The 17,713-nt window shown below is 43.9% G+C and overlaps 1 protein-coding gene across 2 annotated transcripts in view; it reads right to left on the reverse strand.

Annotated features, from left to right (window-relative positions):
• Positions 1 to 635: 635 nt before the first annotated feature.
• The window catches only part of AQP8 (aquaporin 8), a 142,157-nt gene continuing 125,079 nt past the window's right edge, over positions 636 to 17,713 (reverse strand). For both annotated transcript variants that reach the window (XM_068244285.1, XM_068244286.1), the window contains exons 3-6: positions 16,187 to 16,313; positions 14,231 to 14,445; positions 9,582 to 9,716; positions 636 to 4,570 (exon numbers count right to left, since the gene is read on the reverse strand). In XM_068244285.1, the coding sequence (XP_068100386.1) occupies positions 4,528 to 4,570; positions 9,582 to 9,716; positions 14,231 to 14,445; positions 16,187 to 16,313 (520 nt within the window). In that variant the 3' untranslated portion in view covers positions 636 to 4,527. The remainder of the gene's footprint in view (positions 4,571 to 9,581; positions 9,717 to 14,230; positions 14,446 to 16,186; positions 16,314 to 17,713) is intronic.

Here is a 17,713-nt window from a genome sequence, read left to right on the forward strand (position 1 = left end):
GATCTGTACATCAGCCCTGAAAATGAGGGATTTGGTTCCTAAATCGGGACGTGATAAAAGTGAATTCGAGGTAACACAAGATGAATGTCCTGCTAATCAGAGGAACAACATTCTAGCTATGCCAATCCTTTGTCTTCTATAGTTAGGTGGGAGGAGCTTCATTACTTTGCATCATTCAAAAGCACTCTACGGATGGCTTGTGGTCTCCTAGCAACAGGATATTTTCTGCTGATTGGAGGATCCAGTTGCTTGGGTTTATTCAACTGTATAAATGCTGTTTTCAAGAAATAGATGCCATGATATAATTTATTCTATATTCAAAATATTGTACCCTGTCCAGGCAGCATAGATCACTCCATCAGGAGCAGGTGTTTATGGGAAATAAATGACACTTCTATGTATACTGCGTTCAGGTATCAGCATTCTCAGAAAGCCTGTATAAGTCAAGGATGATGATGGTCCCATGATGAACTTAGCCCTGGGAATCACAGGGCGAACTAACAGTTTGCGTACTACATTTGGAAGGTAGGAGGCACCCAATTCAAAACAATCTATAGAATTATAATTCTTTACAACAGTTTTTCTTAAAAGAAATAAAATATATTTTGTAAAAGTATTGAATATCATTTCATTTATTAATTGCGAACAGCTGTAATTCATAAATGAAATTATATTCAATCCTTTTACAAAATATCTTTTATTTCTTTCAAGAAAAACTGTTGTAAAGAATTATAATTCTATAGATTGTTTTGAATTGGGCGCCACTATATCCTACTTAGTAGGACATTCGCCCTCGCATATACAGCGAGCTGAATATTTTTTCCTTTGGAGCTGCGACCAAGACCACCCAAGAAAAGGCCGAGTGGGGACAGTACTTTCCCATCTGTGCATACGAGTGGTTGCCTCTTTGGAGCAACCCACCTTTGTGAGTATTACTGCACAAGTTTTACTTCACCCTACACCAACCAAGAAGATATCACAACAGATCGGGCTCCCGCTGTCCGGGTGTTTTTTGTTTTTTTCTTCCAGCCTAAGTTTGCGCACTATTCTTCCTCCCCCTAGCGGAGGTCAGAGGAAATGCTATTACTTTTTTGTTGAGGAGGTTAGACATGGTCTAACAATGACCTCTGGGGCAAATCATGTCATAACCTTGTCTGTGTCAATCGTCACAACTGTGTGTCCCTAAACTGTCCTTCAAAGCATCTCAATGGCTGGGAATGGCAGGCATGAAAAAAAAGCTGAGACGTCATGATAAAAGGCCACAGCTGGATCATCCACAAAGCAAACCTAGGGAGTTGCCTAGGGCCTGGCGACAGACCAGGGGCCTGGCGGATGCTAGTCCCCACCAAATCATTCTATAAAAGACAGGTAATCATCAGCGGTGTGGGAAAAACCTGCAATCGATCGGCCAAGTTGAGCTTACAGCTTACACAGTACTTGGCAGGGCCGTATAGACAACCTGTCCTCCTGAGGGTTGTCCAATCATGCACTTGTTGTGTTCTCTAATATTTCTGGGTATCATAAAAGTGCAGCAACTGTTTTAACCAATAGCTTTTTTTTATCTTTCAGAGTTCATTGCCATGGTTACAGTACTTAATTGCTACTTGATTTATTGAGTAAGCTGCAAATAGCAAAGTGAGCAGATGCAAGCATGCATACTATTGCCTAAAGCTAAGTACACACTTTCAACTTATGTTGCACACAAGGATCAGGACACGATCTGTCAGATGATAGTATGGGAATGAGTTCCGTACAGACGCATCAATAGCCTGCAGGTTAACAATGTGTTCTGTTGCTATGGAGGGGGGCAGTGGGATGACGGTCAGCACAATACAGAGCTGCACAAAGTGCGAGGGCTAAGAAAACCTGAAGTCCTCATTTAAAAAAAGTAAGATGTTTATCTCAGTAGGGGAAAGCCTCTGGTCTGACTGGTCTCCGATCTTTCAAGTCCCCTGCGTGTCTGCGCCGGGACCGCTTTTGCAATCCTCCACATTAAAGTCAAAAGTTGTTTGCCAACAGACTTCCCTCCATGCACAACTAGGCACAGTACGACCCATGCGCAGTATCACGCCTGGTCGTTCATGGCTTTTTACTGCCCAAGGCCCACTATCACCAGCAGCCCCCCCAGAAGCCGACAGCATCTTAACCCTCCCCAAACACGGCAGGGATTAGATTGTAGGGTTCTCTGAGGACAGTTAGAGAAGCTTATTATGTTATTCTTGTCATCACTTCACTGAGGACAGTTAGTGACATGATTGCAGGGATTATATTGTAAGCTCATTGGCGAGCAGCACATTCGGTGAGCGATAGGCAGCTCAGAGATCACTGTAAGTGCCTGATCGCTGCCCCTTTATGCCCCCCAGTGCAAGATCCGGCTGTTAGTAGCCACACACCGCTATTTGCAAACTCTGTATAGCAGGAAAAAAAATTTAGCAGGCTAACTGCTACTACCACTCTGCTGCCCTCAGCTGGTCCCTTGCTTTCCTGGTGCCCTGGGCCATGGCCTAGGTGGCCTTGCTTGAAATCTGGCCATGGTTACTGCGCAGGCGCATATGTCCATGTGCCTACGCAGTATGGCTGCACTTGTACATGGAGGGAGCGTGGTCATCATCATGAGGAAGAGGGTCGCGGCTGGCATCGGAGGAGTTGTGAACATTGGGTAAGCCTCTGGGTGCTTATTGACGTAAGTTTGAAACTTCTTTTTTCTTGTTTTTTTAAGCTTCAGGTTTACTTTGAGGAGGAAGAACAGTGAAGTCAGCAAAGGTTCATACAAGATGATCCGGCAGTCCAGATCCCTTACCAACACATTGTGGTGTGTGCATGTGTGTGTGTTGGGGGGACCATCTAGCATGTGTAAGAAGCTTAACTTTCATTAGGTTATTCAGGTCTCACTGTGCGTATGGCCCTTTTGACCTTGTAACCTCTTCTGTGAAAATACTGTGGTAATTAATACTCTGTGAAAGATCCATCTACCCGTTGAAAAGTGATCATTGCAGTTATAAGCTGAGTCTGATGGTCACCTGGTGACTCCAGCGGTGAGATTTCCCTACTATGCCCCCTTGGCCCGCCCCTGTATGCCTTGGAATCTTGCCACCTTGTGGCTTCCTATCATATAATGTAAAATGATTGAATAAACGTCCAGCAAGGGGTATTGCATAATGGCTGGCAGACCTGGCATCCCAAACCTAGACCGTCTCACCATCGGAGTCTCCAAGAGAAAGGGAATAGCTATTGTCATAGCAGACGATGCAGCTGCTGATGGGGTCCATCAATAATACTGATGTCAGGAAGGGGGTACAGTAGTGTGTGGCTACATACTGGTTTACACTGCCTGCAGGATTATATAACTGATATTAAAACAGTTAGTTTGTTGCGCTGTAGTTTTCATGGTTGTTTTTAAAAAACTCCCCAATGTTTTTAGAGAGGATGTACCTGAAATGCAGGTTAGACAGTCAGGGACTCTCTGATTATCTGGCTATTGGGCTCCTTCATACTGTACCTAGTTATTCCCCTGTAACATCCACATGTGTGGCTGTTTAAAGGATAAGTGTACTTTTAAGGGATTTCACCCTATTATTCCTATTTTGCCTGAGGCATCCTAAAAAAATGACATTATCCAGATGTGTTCTGGATCTTCTATCATCCAAAGCCTGCAGCTAACAAAGAACTTGTCTGTGGAAAAACATCTTCCAACCTTCTGTCCACCTGAGGGAGCTCTTCTGTGGACAGAGAGAATTATTTTTTAATGGCTGTGGACAACAGTCAGCACCTTTGTCAACAGAGGAGCTCCCTCTGGTGGCTGTAAGACTAGAAGCTGTTTTTCACAATAAAGACTGAGAGGCCAAAAAGAACAGATAAATGCGGCCATAGTCTTTTCTTTTTCTACAGGTCATCAGGGGAATAGGAATAGGGCAAGTTTGTTTGTGTCCTTCAATCCTCCAGCATTTACCTAAAACTGTATACCAGTTTTGGGCAGGGCTAACTCTTTCAGCAGGATTGGGTAGAAACAAATACAAAGATCAGTACCTTTTCCAGTATGAAACTGAGCATAACGGAAGCAATAAAACCACACAGTGGTTAACTGTTTTGGAGAATAATTGGCAGTTTAACCACCAGGATAATTATTTTGCCACCAAGCCAAGTGCTCTGCAACCTATTGCTTTGCAGTGCTGAGCTTGGCTCAGTGGGTTAAGTGGTGTAGGAATCCCAGAATACAGCCAAGGGAATGTTCCATCAAAGTCCTATATGTTAGAGTCTCTCCTTGTCTAATAGGCCTACATATAATAACAAGGGATGCAGAACTTCTTCCCTATTAACTCTAGGCTCCTGAGAATGACTTTCTGGCAGGAACGATTGATCATCGAGGCGAGTTTCAGTATTGTCTCTCCAGGTGCCTGAGGCCATTTGGGAAAGTTCATGAGTTTGGTTCCTTGTGTGTAGTTCTGTGGTAATGATTGGAGATGAAGGGTCCTCTGTTGATGGTCTGGCATGAGCCCAGGATCCAGAGGCGAGACTCTTTGCATACGGTCATTTCAGAAAAAGGCGTATTTTGGGGTCTCCTAGGACAAACCTTCATGAGAGATAAGAACAGTGGTTATTAAGTGATTCAAGTCACCATATTAGTTATAATACTACAATAGAGATACTTTTCCCAGTTATCCTCTAAAGGTTTTAGAGGGGTGTTGCTAGGATCCCAGAACATCCAGCACTTCTCTGAGCACCAAGGAAGTGGTAGATTTGTGGCAGTGCTACAGCAAAAACAAGAGTGCGGCCTCAACAGATTGTGGGCAGGACCAAATCATTACTGCTCCAGCTGAGACCGTAAACAGAGGAAGGGCAGGTGCTAAGGGACGTAGCCAAATTAAATACAAACCAATGTTAACCTTTTGCACTTGAAAAACACAGACACAGCAAGTTATAACACAGGATCAAATACTGGCATAACTTAATCGTATGTGAACACTAATTGCTTGTTATAGGCACTGCATTAAAGAGGAACTCCAGTGAAAATAATGTAATAAAAAGTGCTTAATGTTTACAATAATTATGTATAAATGATTTACTCAGTGTTTTCCCATTGAAAAATCCTTCCTCTCCCTGATATACATTCTGACATTTATCACATGGTGACATTTTTACTGCTGGCAGGTGATGTGAGTGGAAGGAGAAGCTGCTTGCTTTTTTGGCAGTTGCAAACAGCTGTAAACAGCTGTTATTTCCCACAATGCAACAAGGCTTCCACAGTGTGATGTCAGGACCTTGGTTCTGACATCACACTGTGGGAGGGGTTTCACCACAATATCAGCCATACAGAGCCCACTGATGATCTGTTTGAGAAAAGGAATAGATTCCTCGTGGAGAAGGGGGTATCAGCTACCGATTGGGATGAAGTTCAATTCTTTGTTACAGTTTTTCTTTAATGTATCACCCTTCTTTTACTCATAAATCACTTAGCCACAATCAAGCATGCCACAGTGTCACACATCAAAACACAGAGTTACGGTACAAAAATTTAAACTGTTAAAAAACACCAAATATACGTAGTAAAAGTGGCCATATATTTATGTATTGCCACCTGATGTACCAAAATGATTGATCCCTCCCTGAATAGATTCTGAGAGGGGTTGAGTTCTACCACACACAGCACATCGAATGTCAATACATTTCAGCATGAATCAGACTACAGTATTGTGTTGTTTGTTGCAATTAACCTCCGCTCCGCTCTAAGAGTTGATTTCAATGCCCAACTCCACAAATTTTCTTATTTCATTTTGGAACAGCACAAAAAGGCATTGGAAAGTTTTGAGGGTTATTATTGCTTTGCTCAGTTTCCATCACATAAGTCGTGTTTCACTTCCTGTCCCTGAGACGTCTATGAAGCTTTGTGGCTTCAGGGCCGGGCCGAGGCAGAGGTGAGAGAGGCTCCAGCCTCAGGGTGCAGTGTAGGAGGGGGCGCACAACTCACTCAGCTATCATTCCCCTATTGTGTTTAAAACAGAGAGAAATCAGAAAAGGGGATACATAACAGTGACTGTAAGCCAGATAACTAGAGATTAAGGCGTTGGGGGTGGGGGGGGGGGGGGGTTGGGGGCCCTGGGGAGCCTCTTAGTCTGTCCGCAACAAGCTCACATCCATCCATGAGCTCTTCCTCTCCAAATCCCTCACCTTCCTTGCCCTCACAGAGACATGGCTCACCCCCTCTGACTGTACCGCAGCCGCTGCTCTCTCCTATGGGGGACTGCATCTCAGTCACACCCCCAGACCTGACAACAGGTCTGGAGGAGGAGTGGGTCTGCTTCTCTCCGCACCCTGCACCTTCCGGGTCCTATCACCGCCCCCTTCCCTGCACTTCTCATCCTTCGAGGCCCATGTAATCCGCCTGTACCAACCTCTCCCAGCCATCATTGCGGTCCTATATCACCCCCCATCTGCTCCAACTTCACTCTTCCTGGACAACCTGGCCTCCTGGCTCCCCCACATCCTGTCATCTGACCTCCCCACCATCATACTCGGGGATTTCAAATTACCTATCGATGAGCCTATCTCCACTGCTGCCAAGCAGCTACTCTCCCTCACCAAATCCCTTGGTCTCTCTCAGCACACAAATTCCACCACCCACCGCGCTGGTCATACTCTTGACCTCATATTCTCAAAGTCCACCTCCCTCAGCAACCTGGACATCGCACCTTTCCCTATCTCTGACCATCACCTCCTCACCTTCACTATCTCCCCATCAACAACTTCTCTCCCCACCCCTCAGCCTGGTCGATGGCAGAGAGACCTACGTAATCTCAGCCCAAATGTCCTAGCAAGTCCCCTTCTCTCCCTCTCCTCCCACCTACCCACCCTAACATGCCCCAATGAAGCGGCTGCACAATATAACCTTGCCCTCTCATCTGCTTTAGATCAAGCTGCCCCCTCAATCTTCCGCCCTATCAAGCCCCCCAACCCCCAACCCTGGCACAACACCCACACACGTAACCTCAGGAAAGAAACTCGAGCAGCCGAACGGAAATGGAGGAAATCACATCTCAATGCTGACTTCCTAGATTACAAGGCCAAACTGTTACTCTTCCACACTGCCCTCTCTGAGGCTAAACAAAGGTACTTTGCAGCACTGATTGTAACCCAAGCTTCCAACCCTCGACAGCTTTTTGCTACCTTCAATTCCCTCCTCAACCCCACTCCTCCCCCTCCCAGCTCCTCCCTCTCAGCTAATGACCTTGCCAACCACTTCACCACTAAAATTGCAACAATACACAATGAAATTTCCCTCCTCCATCCCTCCCTTACCAATGCGTCTCAGGTTGTCCCCTTGCCTTCCCTCCCAGCGGCTCCCTTGTCTCATCCACCCCTCGCCTCTTTTGCTCCTGCCACCATTGATGAAGTCAGCCTGCTGCTAGTGGCTTCCCCCCCCACATCCTCTCCCTGTGATCCGGTACCCGCGAATACTCTTCGTCCCCACTTCCCTGACCTGGCCCCAGTCCTCACCTCCTTGTTCAATCTCTCCCTTTCCACAGGCATCTTCCCCAAAGCATTCAAACAGGCCACTGTGCTTCCCCTGCTGAAAAAACCCTCACTCGACCCATCCCTACCCTCAAACTACCGCCCAATCTCCCTCCTTCCCTATGCTTCTAAACTCCTCGAACGCCTAGTCCACCAGCGCATTACCCAATACATCAACACCAATACCCTACTTGACCCCCTACAGTCTGGATTCCGACCTGCGCACTCAACTGAAACAGCCCTCGCCAAGGTGGTCAACGACCTTACCCTTGCCAAGGCTAAAGGCAGTTATTCCATCCTGCTCCTCCTTGACCTCTCTGCAGCATTTGACACTGTTGACCACTCCCTCCTCCTCCAATCACTACAGTCCATGGGCATCCATGGGCTTGCCTTGGCCTGGATCTCCTCCTACCTATCCAATCGCTCCTTCACCACTTCCTTCAATGGCTCCTCCTCAACTCCTGCCCCCCTTTCAGTTGGGGTCCCCCAGGGCTCTGTTCTAGGCCCCCTTCTTTTCTCCATATACACTTCCTCAATTGGCAAGCTTATCTCCTCCCTGGGCTTCAATTACCACCTTTATGCAGATGACACTCAGATTTACCTCCATACCCCCGATCTCTCAGCCACCACCATAAACAAGGTCTCCTCGTGTCTCTCAGCAATTTCCTCCTGGATGTCAGCTAGGTTCCTAAAGCTTAACCTAGACAAAACTGAGCTCCTGATCTTTCCACCCCATGCTGCTGCACCCATCCCAGGTTTCCACCTCACAATCGACAACACAACCATTCTCCCTACCTCCCAGGCCCGCTGCCTGGGTGTCACCTTGGACTCTGACCTCTCCTTCATCCCACACATCCAAAACATCACAAGAGCCTGCAATTTCCACCTCCGTAATATCTCCAAGATCCGCACATTCTTAACCCCGGACACGACCAAACTGCTCATCCATGCCCTCATCATCTCCCGCCTTGATTACTGTAACTCACTCCTTTCTGGCCTCCCCCTGAAACGCACTGCCCCCCTTCAATCAGTGATGAACGCGGCTGCAAGACTCATCCATTCTTCGCACCGCTCTGCATCCACATTTCCCCTTTGTGAATCCCTGCACTGGCTCCCTATCCGTCTCAGGATAAGTTTCAAGATTCTATGCCTGGCGTATAAATCTGTGCACAAAACATGCCCTACCTACATCTCGGAGCTTGTTCACAAGTATACACCAGGTCGCCCCCTCCGTTCCTCCAACGACCTTCGCCTCACCACCCCGCGCATTTCACACTCCCATGCCCGCCTGCAGGATTTCTCAAGAGCTGCCCCCACCCTCTGGAATGCCCTTCCACCACCCATCAGACTTGCTCCCTCTTTCAACACATTCAAGCAAGCCCTCAAAACCCACCTCTTTATGATGGCCTACCCACCTCCTACCACACAGTAACTCTCTAAGGAATATGTAACAGCCCCCCCTAGTGTTTCCACCCCTCCCTTTAGATTGTAAGCCTCTGGCAGGGTCCTCCACTCCCTAGTGTAATCTACAGGATCATGTGCTCCTGTCCTATGACAGCCTGTACTTGTATTACTGGGCCTACCTAACCAGCCCATATGGCATGATCATGTATTTTGTACAATTTGTATGTATAACTTTGTTCTATGTGTATAACCCTATGTATGTCATCCTTGTATCATTGTATATATTTATTGTTCAGCGCTGCGTAATATGTTGGCGCTTTATAAATACAATAAATAATAATAATAATAATAATAATAATAGTCTAATAGCAATCAGTGTGTGACGGCTGGGGTGGGAGGGATGGGGGGCGCACTTTGCTGTCTCAGCCTTGGGTGCTGGAGGACCTTGTCCCGGCTCTGTGTGGCTTTACTATGAAAACTGGTAGTCCTGAGACAGGAAATCAGGGACAACAATAAGAGGAAAAACTTGGACGATTGTAGAGATTGCAACTCTTCATATCGGAAAAAGAAGTGATGGTATTGCTTACAGATTAAATGTAAGTTTGTAAAATCTGTAGGTATTTTTTAAGTGGTACAGAGAAACAAAATTTTGCCTAAACCTATATTCTTACCTGATGATACCACCAACCAGTAGACCTCCGATCATTGGTCCCACCCAGTAAATCCAGTGATAGTCCCAGTAATTGGCTACTACAGCTGGACCGAAGGCTCTTGCAGGGTTCATACAGGCTCCAGATATGCTTCCTCTGTAACAAAGAAGTGGACATACTAAATCAAAGTGTGCTCTCTGGGATCTCATTTATGAAAACATATATAATAGCTGAAAAACAACTTTCAAGCAAGACATTTCGTTGGAAGGCTTTGTTGACCTAATTTACCAGGATATCTCTGAACTGAAGAAGACCATCAAATACCATGACTGGTCCTGTAAACCTGGCCTGGGTTTATTAAACATAATCTGTTATTACCTGGCAGTGGCGTAGCTAGAGTTTATGGGGCCCCATAGCAATATTTTTATAGCACCATCATATTTTGAGCAATGCTACCTGCCCCTACACTATAAATATGAGTTGAATGGCCAATTTACATTCTTATGTGATGCATATTGTATATAGCCCATGAGCACTGAGACAAAGTCAGAGGGTGGAGCAACAAAGCAAAGCTAATAGTGAACACATCAAGTATCTCCTGGGCCCCCACTTCTCCAGGGCCCCATAGCATTTGCTATGGCTTCTATGGCTATTGCTACTCCCCTGTTACCTGGCAAGTATTTGTAACTCTAGTCTGGGTCATACAAAATCTTATTGAGTTGAGGGTTGCCAAAATAAGGTGAACAATTCAAAGAAAAAGAAACGTTGGCACTGCAGCATAAAGGAGACATTGGAAGGTAAAGAGGAAGGAGAGGATGGGATGACTATAAACCAATGCTGTGCTTGCTTGCACTTCCAGCATGCTCAATACATATAACAGTATGATGTAAGTTCAAATAACGCAAATGGTCGGCACTGCTTGCAAAGTGCTTTGATGACAACTTGGTACATCTTGTGAAGGAGGCCTCCATAGAACCGCAGCGCGCAAAACGGCTGTCAGGCTCCTCTCTTCCCCCTGCACCCCCACCTGCATGACCTGCATTTTAACTTCTATCGATATGTGTACGAGTTTGTCACTAGATGTACCAAGTTGTCATTAAAGTACTTCACTAACATTGTCAACCATTTGCCTTCTTTGAACTTTGCTAAAATAAGGGCAGCCTGCATTGATTAAGGAAAGGTACATGTGTACAACTGTAACTGCACTGGCAACTCCCAACACTCATAATCTCCAGTGATGTTGAGCAGAAAAATTGTCCTTTGTAAGGGAGGTGGAAGTTTCGAATAGCAAATCACTAAGTAATCACCACATGCAGGCTAAGTAAGAGTCTCAGTGGCCAGAAGCATTGATTTGCTCATCTTTATTTCTGATGCCTGAGTGGGGTCAGTTAGCCTACTGGGAGATAGTTATGTTTTCATTCATCTCTAATGATCTCCAGCCCAGAGAGAATTTACATCAAGGCAATTCCTTCAGCTTCTCTGTCACCTTCCCTGGTAATACTGTAACCTCTTCTGTCACAGTAAAGGCATCCAATCAAAATAAGGGCTTGTTGTAATTGTTTTACAGCCGCCATGAAGCAATGCTGTGCTCGAGGAAATAGGACAAATTATTGTTGGAAAGCTGGTTAGATGTCACTAGTTAAAAATATGGTTATTACATCCCTACCACAGACTTTATTCAAATGTGATTGCTCTAACATGATAAGTAGACATCCCTAGAATGAAAATACTGAAATTGAAATTGGAGCTGCGCAGGGTATCCAGCCTTCCGTCCCCCCCTCATGTTTTGTGCTCTCACATGTTGACACGGGGTCTACATTGTGTAGTCTCCTTTTTCGTCTTTCTTCTATTTTCTTTCTATTCTCAGGTCTTTGTGGAGCTGGAGCTCTCTATGGGTCTTCTACTTCTCCCTTCTTTCTTTTATACTCTTTTACTATTTTCTTCTTCTTCCCTCTCTTGAAGCCCTGTTTTGCAAACATTATATGGCGTGCCTACCTAGGTTCTATGTAGTACATAATGTCATGTTAACACTCCTTATCCATCGGCCTACAGAATTATTGTGTATTTTATACAATCTATTATATGCTTGCAACATGTGTGTTTGCTTTATTGTTAAAACTGTCTTCTTAAATAAAGAATCTTAAAAAAAAAAAAAATACTGAAATTAACAGTACTTCCAGTCACATACCCAACATTTTGTGGTCATTGCCCTTGCCTTCTTCAAAATGAAAAGAAAATCTCACACCGGATAGGAGTCCTGATTTGTTTATGGAGTGAGACTTTATAAGTGGGGGTCTAAGTGGTGAAGTGGGCACGCCCTTTCCTCCCTCACTAAGCTGCTCCCACTGGCCAATCATTATCATCTGTAGTCATGTGATTTTGGCAAACAGGAGCATCTTAATAATGACAGGGACGGATCTAGACCAAGTTGCCCCATGTTGCGCCTGGGGCAAGGTCAGGTTTTGGCGCCTAAACTGCCATTCCCCATCCAAATTTTGCCGCCTTTTTAATTCAACAAATTCAACAAACTGCGCCTGGGGCAAGAGACCCGCTTGCCCCCCCCCCTAGATCCGTCCCTGAATAATGGAAGAGAGAATAGGCACAATTTATGACTCAGGCTTGGGTCTCACTTCATAAACAGTTAGATACATGTTGTTCACTTTGAGGCCCCCTGCACACTGCATGCGATTCCGATTCCAGTTCTTAATCGTTACTGCATGCTGCATTTTTTGCTCCATTTTTCTGTTGATTGCATTCAGGGAAAATCGGAAATGGATTTGCAGTGTGCAGGGAGCCTGAAGCTTGTTCGCACTGTTCAGTTGAGTGATTGCATTGCTCAGCAACACATTGCTAAACTGGATGCTGTAGAGTTTGTTATGTAAGCTGTGGGTCTTCAAGATGTTTACTTTGACTGCTCTCATCATACCACATTGCTGTAAATGGCAAGGCTAGATTTATACTTTTTCTGCCCCTTTACTTCCTCTTCCTTGGATAACATCCATGTCCAGCAGCCCCTCTCTTTCATGTAGTTGCCTTGAGCAGCAGCTGTCCTCTTCCATAAGCTTCTCCCTATTTGAAGCCTCCCTTTGCAGGTTTCTCTTCCATATTCAGCAACCCCATTTTCTTGTCAAGCCACCCCAAGGCCTGGGCCTTTGTGGCCATTCCAGAAATCCAACCCTGGTAAATGGCACCACTGACTAGGGATGCTCATTCGGATTCCGCGGAAATGCAATTTCCGAAATTCTGATCGGAAATTGCATCTCCGCATCGGAATGCGGAAATTGGTAATGAAAGTGCGGTAGGCGGATTTCCGCCGGAAATCGCGGAAATTTACGCCGATTTTAACATCGATTTTCTCAAAAACTATAAGGTCTTTTTGAAAATGTTTTGCATCTTGTTCACAAGATTCAGTTTAATAAACCCTGAAAATTTGGTGTTTCTAGGACTTACGGGGGCTTTGCTATTAACCGCTAAACTCGGCGGATTTTTACTGTAATGTAAAATGCAGAGAATCTACATCTGCCTATTTTCTGCATTTTACATTACAGTAAAAATTCAGGGTTTATTAAACAGAATCTTGTGAACAAGATGCAAAAAAAAGTATACAAAAATATCTTATAGTTTTTGAGAAAATCGATGTTAAAGTTGGGCGGAATTTCAGCGATTTCCAGCGGAAATTCCGCATCGGAATGCGGAAATTGGTAGCGGAAAGCGGAATCGGTAATTGGCAATGGCGGAATGCGAATTTACCGCGGAATCGGAAATTGGCATTTCCAACCATCCCTACCACTGACATGAATGGAAAAACTTCTACCTCCTGATTTTAGTGCAAACCATTCAACAGCACAATTTGCCTAAATTTGCCTAAATATGGAATCCAAATGAACCAATCAAGATTTACCTACAACAATGACTACTGAAATCTGATTGGTTGTGGAAATTTGGATGATACAGGCTGCTGTATGGAAGTTATGAACTATCATGACAATACAGCTTATTAACCAAGGCTCAATGTGTATTTCCATCACCCCAACATCTGACACTATTGTGCTAAATGTGCCGTAGGGTGAATGATGAATAATGAGACGCCGTGTACTGTAGATGTTTACTTAAGCAGGTTTGAATGAACATAGTTCTACTATGGAAAATCAGTCTGGCAGAAAGCACACACGTTTTTTTCTTCTCATAATGATGTATTCTTGTACGCGAAAAGATTTTAGCCATTGGCCAAACTTTCTTACAGCCACATATAGCTATTGCATTTGACATTAAAGTGAACCTTAAAGTGAAAATAAACTGATGAGTTAAATAATTGTATCTAGCCTCCTACTCCTACAAAATTACTGTTTTTTTTAGATATCCTGCAGTTTTATGTTATGTTTGAAAGAAAAAACTGGAAAAAGTAGATCTATTGTTTTGTCTCTGCTCAATGACTTAGTGTTTCTGTGTCCCAGGGAGCTAATATATGTACTATTGACCTTTTTTTTATCCATCCCCTGCAGTCAAAAGCTATTCTCTGGCAGAAAAAGAAGGAAAGGAACACAGCCTAGTTATTTGTTTGCTTATCATGGTACATACATGTCTATCTCGTCATATTACATGTCACTTAAGGTTCACTTTTAGAGGCCTAACGATAACTACAGCCCCGAACACATTTAGGGCTCTCTTACCCTGCCAATATGTCAGCTGCTACAGAGAAGCCGATGCAGAACGGTGCTAGGGAGCTGCTTGTCTTCTGGTTGATGGCTCCCATGCAGACCGTAAGCACCAAGAAGAACGTCATCATTATTTCCGCTCCAATGGCTCGGGCAACCTGGCTGTCCGATGTCACCACATCGAAAGCCGCACCGTTTGATCCATCATAAACCGCTTCCAGTGTCAATGCCTATAAACATGAAAACATTCCCAGTGAAGTGATGCTGAATTCCAGTAAAGAGCCATAAAATTACAGGACTATATGATGTGTTAAAGTTATTATACTCCGACGTTATGGAAACTTGCCTATTACAGCAATAGCCCCACCTTGAATGAGCTCATTTCAGAATTTTGGTGGGCAACAGGTCTAGTACTCTTTTAACTAGTACATTTACAACCACATTTTTTTTAATACTTTTTTTTGAATCAAACAGTTTTATTCAAGTTTTCAACAGGTACAAGAAAAGAGAAAACATATTTTACAAGCATGCAAACATTGGGGTTCTAGGCATGCTCAACCCCATACTCAGTGGGGCGATTTTTACAGACAGTACAAGTAGGTACCAGCAGCAGCACTAAGGTAACTCATACTGGTGCCCTGTGAACAAGGTATGGCCATTTATTGTATAGATCTGACTTAATCAAGGTAAAGCAAACAGGGTGGACTACTGTATACAGGTAAGACCATAATTATTAGAACTCCTATTGTCCAATAACTGGGGGGTGAAAGAGGCACCCCAATGTTACATAATATGAACTGGGTATACAACCCAATGTAATCAAAGAAGAGGGGGGTCAAGAGTGAGCAGACAACACAAGGAAAAAGAAAGTAAAGCTTCATATATAAACTCAATTTAGATCAAGATGTCTCCATATCAATGTCTCTCTATCAATGTGGTGTAGTGTTTAGCTTGTGGGATGTTTGCCCCCCTGGAGCAGCCTTTCAAGGGTGTGTACTTTTTCCCTGGAATTGTGCATGTTGGCCAGTTAGAAGCCCCAATCAAGGAATAACAATTCACCTTGCAATACTGAGGATGCTGGAGGGTTTGTAAAAGAGTTTGGTGCTGACCGAATTGGCACTTATTATTGGGATCAGTGAAAAGGAGGGTGGAGTACAGCTGGAGCTTGATACAGAAGGCACTAGTTGGGTCACAGTTAGGATGGGTAGAAGGGAAAGTGTGAATGAGATGGATGAGTTAACACTTACATTTGCATGTTTCCATAAAATTAGGGATGGTGTTTCTGGGGCAACAAGGGTGCAGCAGGATATCCCCTCTGGCAACCAGGAGATTGACTGCTGCAATGAGGATGGGGATAGGAGTGCTACCCAATGTAGTCCTTTGTACAAGGAAGCACTACATATTTAAATAAATAGACTTGTTTGGATGACACCCCTTTGCATACTTGGAGTTTCACCATAGTATAAAATTCTTCAACCAGCATCAAGCTCCTCAAATTAAAATATCCTTAAAAGCTTATAAGGAACTATACTTACTCTTGAATGTTTGGAGTTTACTATCACTGGACTGCACCTAAAACTGTGAATATTTGCTGAATATTTATCGACAAGTCATTTTGGAGAAGATTTTATTTGTATAGAATAAAGAAATGAGATTTTAATCTGAGGAACCTGAGGCAGGCTGAAGAATTTCTAACCAGTGCAAGAACCCATCAAATCAATAAACTCCTGCCGCCCGTAATCTTCTTGGGTATCCAAATGCTCAGCCAAAATAGTTCCGGCAGCAGCAGCACCATTCTCCCAGTCCTCTACCACTCCACCAAAGCAGGTGGCTTCACCAGGTTCTAGGACAGAAGAAATCTGGTGCTTTGGTGGAAGAAGCTCAAAATGCTGTTGATCATAGTTTGCTGAACACATTACTGATTAAATGTTTTATTTATTACTGGAGAAAATATAATTCTGAAACACTTACCTTGGCCAAAGCTGCACCGATCATTCCTCCACTCAGTTGGCAGAGCCAGTACGGCACGACCAGGATAATGTTCAGACCTCCAACGATAAAGGCACCCAAAGACACAGCCGGGTTAAAGTGTCCACCACTGAAACAATACAATGTAGACTGAACATCAGAATCTGCTATAAGATATTAGAGCTGCAGCTGGTTTATATTAGTACATTTTAGTACATTAGTACATTTTGTTAATAAAAATAGCAGTGGCTGGATGGTGTAATGGTTAAGAGCTCTGCCTCTGACACAGGTGACCTGGGTTCAAATCCCGTCTCTGCCTGTTCAGTACCCCAGCCCCTATTCAGTAGGAGACCTTGATCAAGACTCCCTATAGACGCCACAAGGACACCTATAGAGCGCGCCCTTGTGGCTGCAGCTCTGGCACTTTGAGTCCGCCAGGAGAAGTGTTGTCTGTGTCTAGAAATTGGACATTTACTCAACAAATGTATTATGATGTCCCATTTTATATCAAAAATGTGGTGAAATGTTTTTCCCTGCTAACCAGGAAAATAAGAGTCATCCAATGTTTAGCTTGGAAATAGTTAAGCATTGCAAGTTCAGAAGAGACAAGACCTTCATGCCTTGAGTATTATTGCTTGTCCCCCATTCTTGTTTCCTCAATACTCCTGTGTAACTCATCTTATTAAACAAAAAAAAATATGTGTAATTTAACCAAAATGGAATGTTATTTTAAAATTGTGTAAATTAAACGTGTATAAAATGAGCACCTGCTGTATGCCATTACAGGCCCGAATGCAATTAACGTTTTCTCCTAAGTGATATTTCCAAACTTGTCAATAAAGTGCCTTTTAAATCACCAAGAAAGGCAAACTTTAAATAGTTTTGATAGTACATTTTCAACTACTTTTTGGTACTCTTTCAATTGCAAAGTTCTGAAAAGTTATTCTACTGTAAATAGAAGACAAAAAATTATCTCTTAGGAGAAAGCTCAGGAGAAAAAGTGAATTGCATATGAGCCATGGTTTTTTGACCAGTGACACAAACAGAACTCATGAGGCACTAAAGCATTATTTTGATGGGAACTCTGAAGCTAGGCACACATGAGCAATGACAAATTTCCCTGCACCGTGGATAGGAATGGGCATGGCAATGTGTGCTTACATGCGGATCCAGCACATGGACCCAGAGAGGGCAGTGAACACATTAAGGGACCGCTATCATGAATAAATGTAAACATTTAAAAAAAACTTAAATTTGTCCCAGAGTCAATGCAATGTAGATTACTTTTTTCCTTAGTTGCTGTCATGTATAGTAGGTGGTAAATATATGATGGATTTGGAGTAGTTCATCTCCTCATGGGCAAGTCAAAGAGGTTTACACTTACAGAATGGCAGTTGCACAGTGCAGCTGCCAGAATAGTGTGCAAGTGAGTAGGAAGGCTGGCCGGAAACTTTGTATTAATCCTTTTCTAGGAAGTGGAATGGAAATAGAAACACAGTACCTGGCACCAAATGCAGCAGGGCAGACACA

The sequence above is a fragment of the Hyperolius riggenbachi genome, chromosome 7 (genome assembly GCF_040937935.1).
Source record: "Hyperolius riggenbachi isolate aHypRig1 chromosome 7, aHypRig1.pri, whole genome shotgun sequence".
Classification (NCBI taxonomy): Eukaryota; Metazoa; Chordata; class Amphibia; order Anura; family Hyperoliidae; genus Hyperolius; species Hyperolius riggenbachi.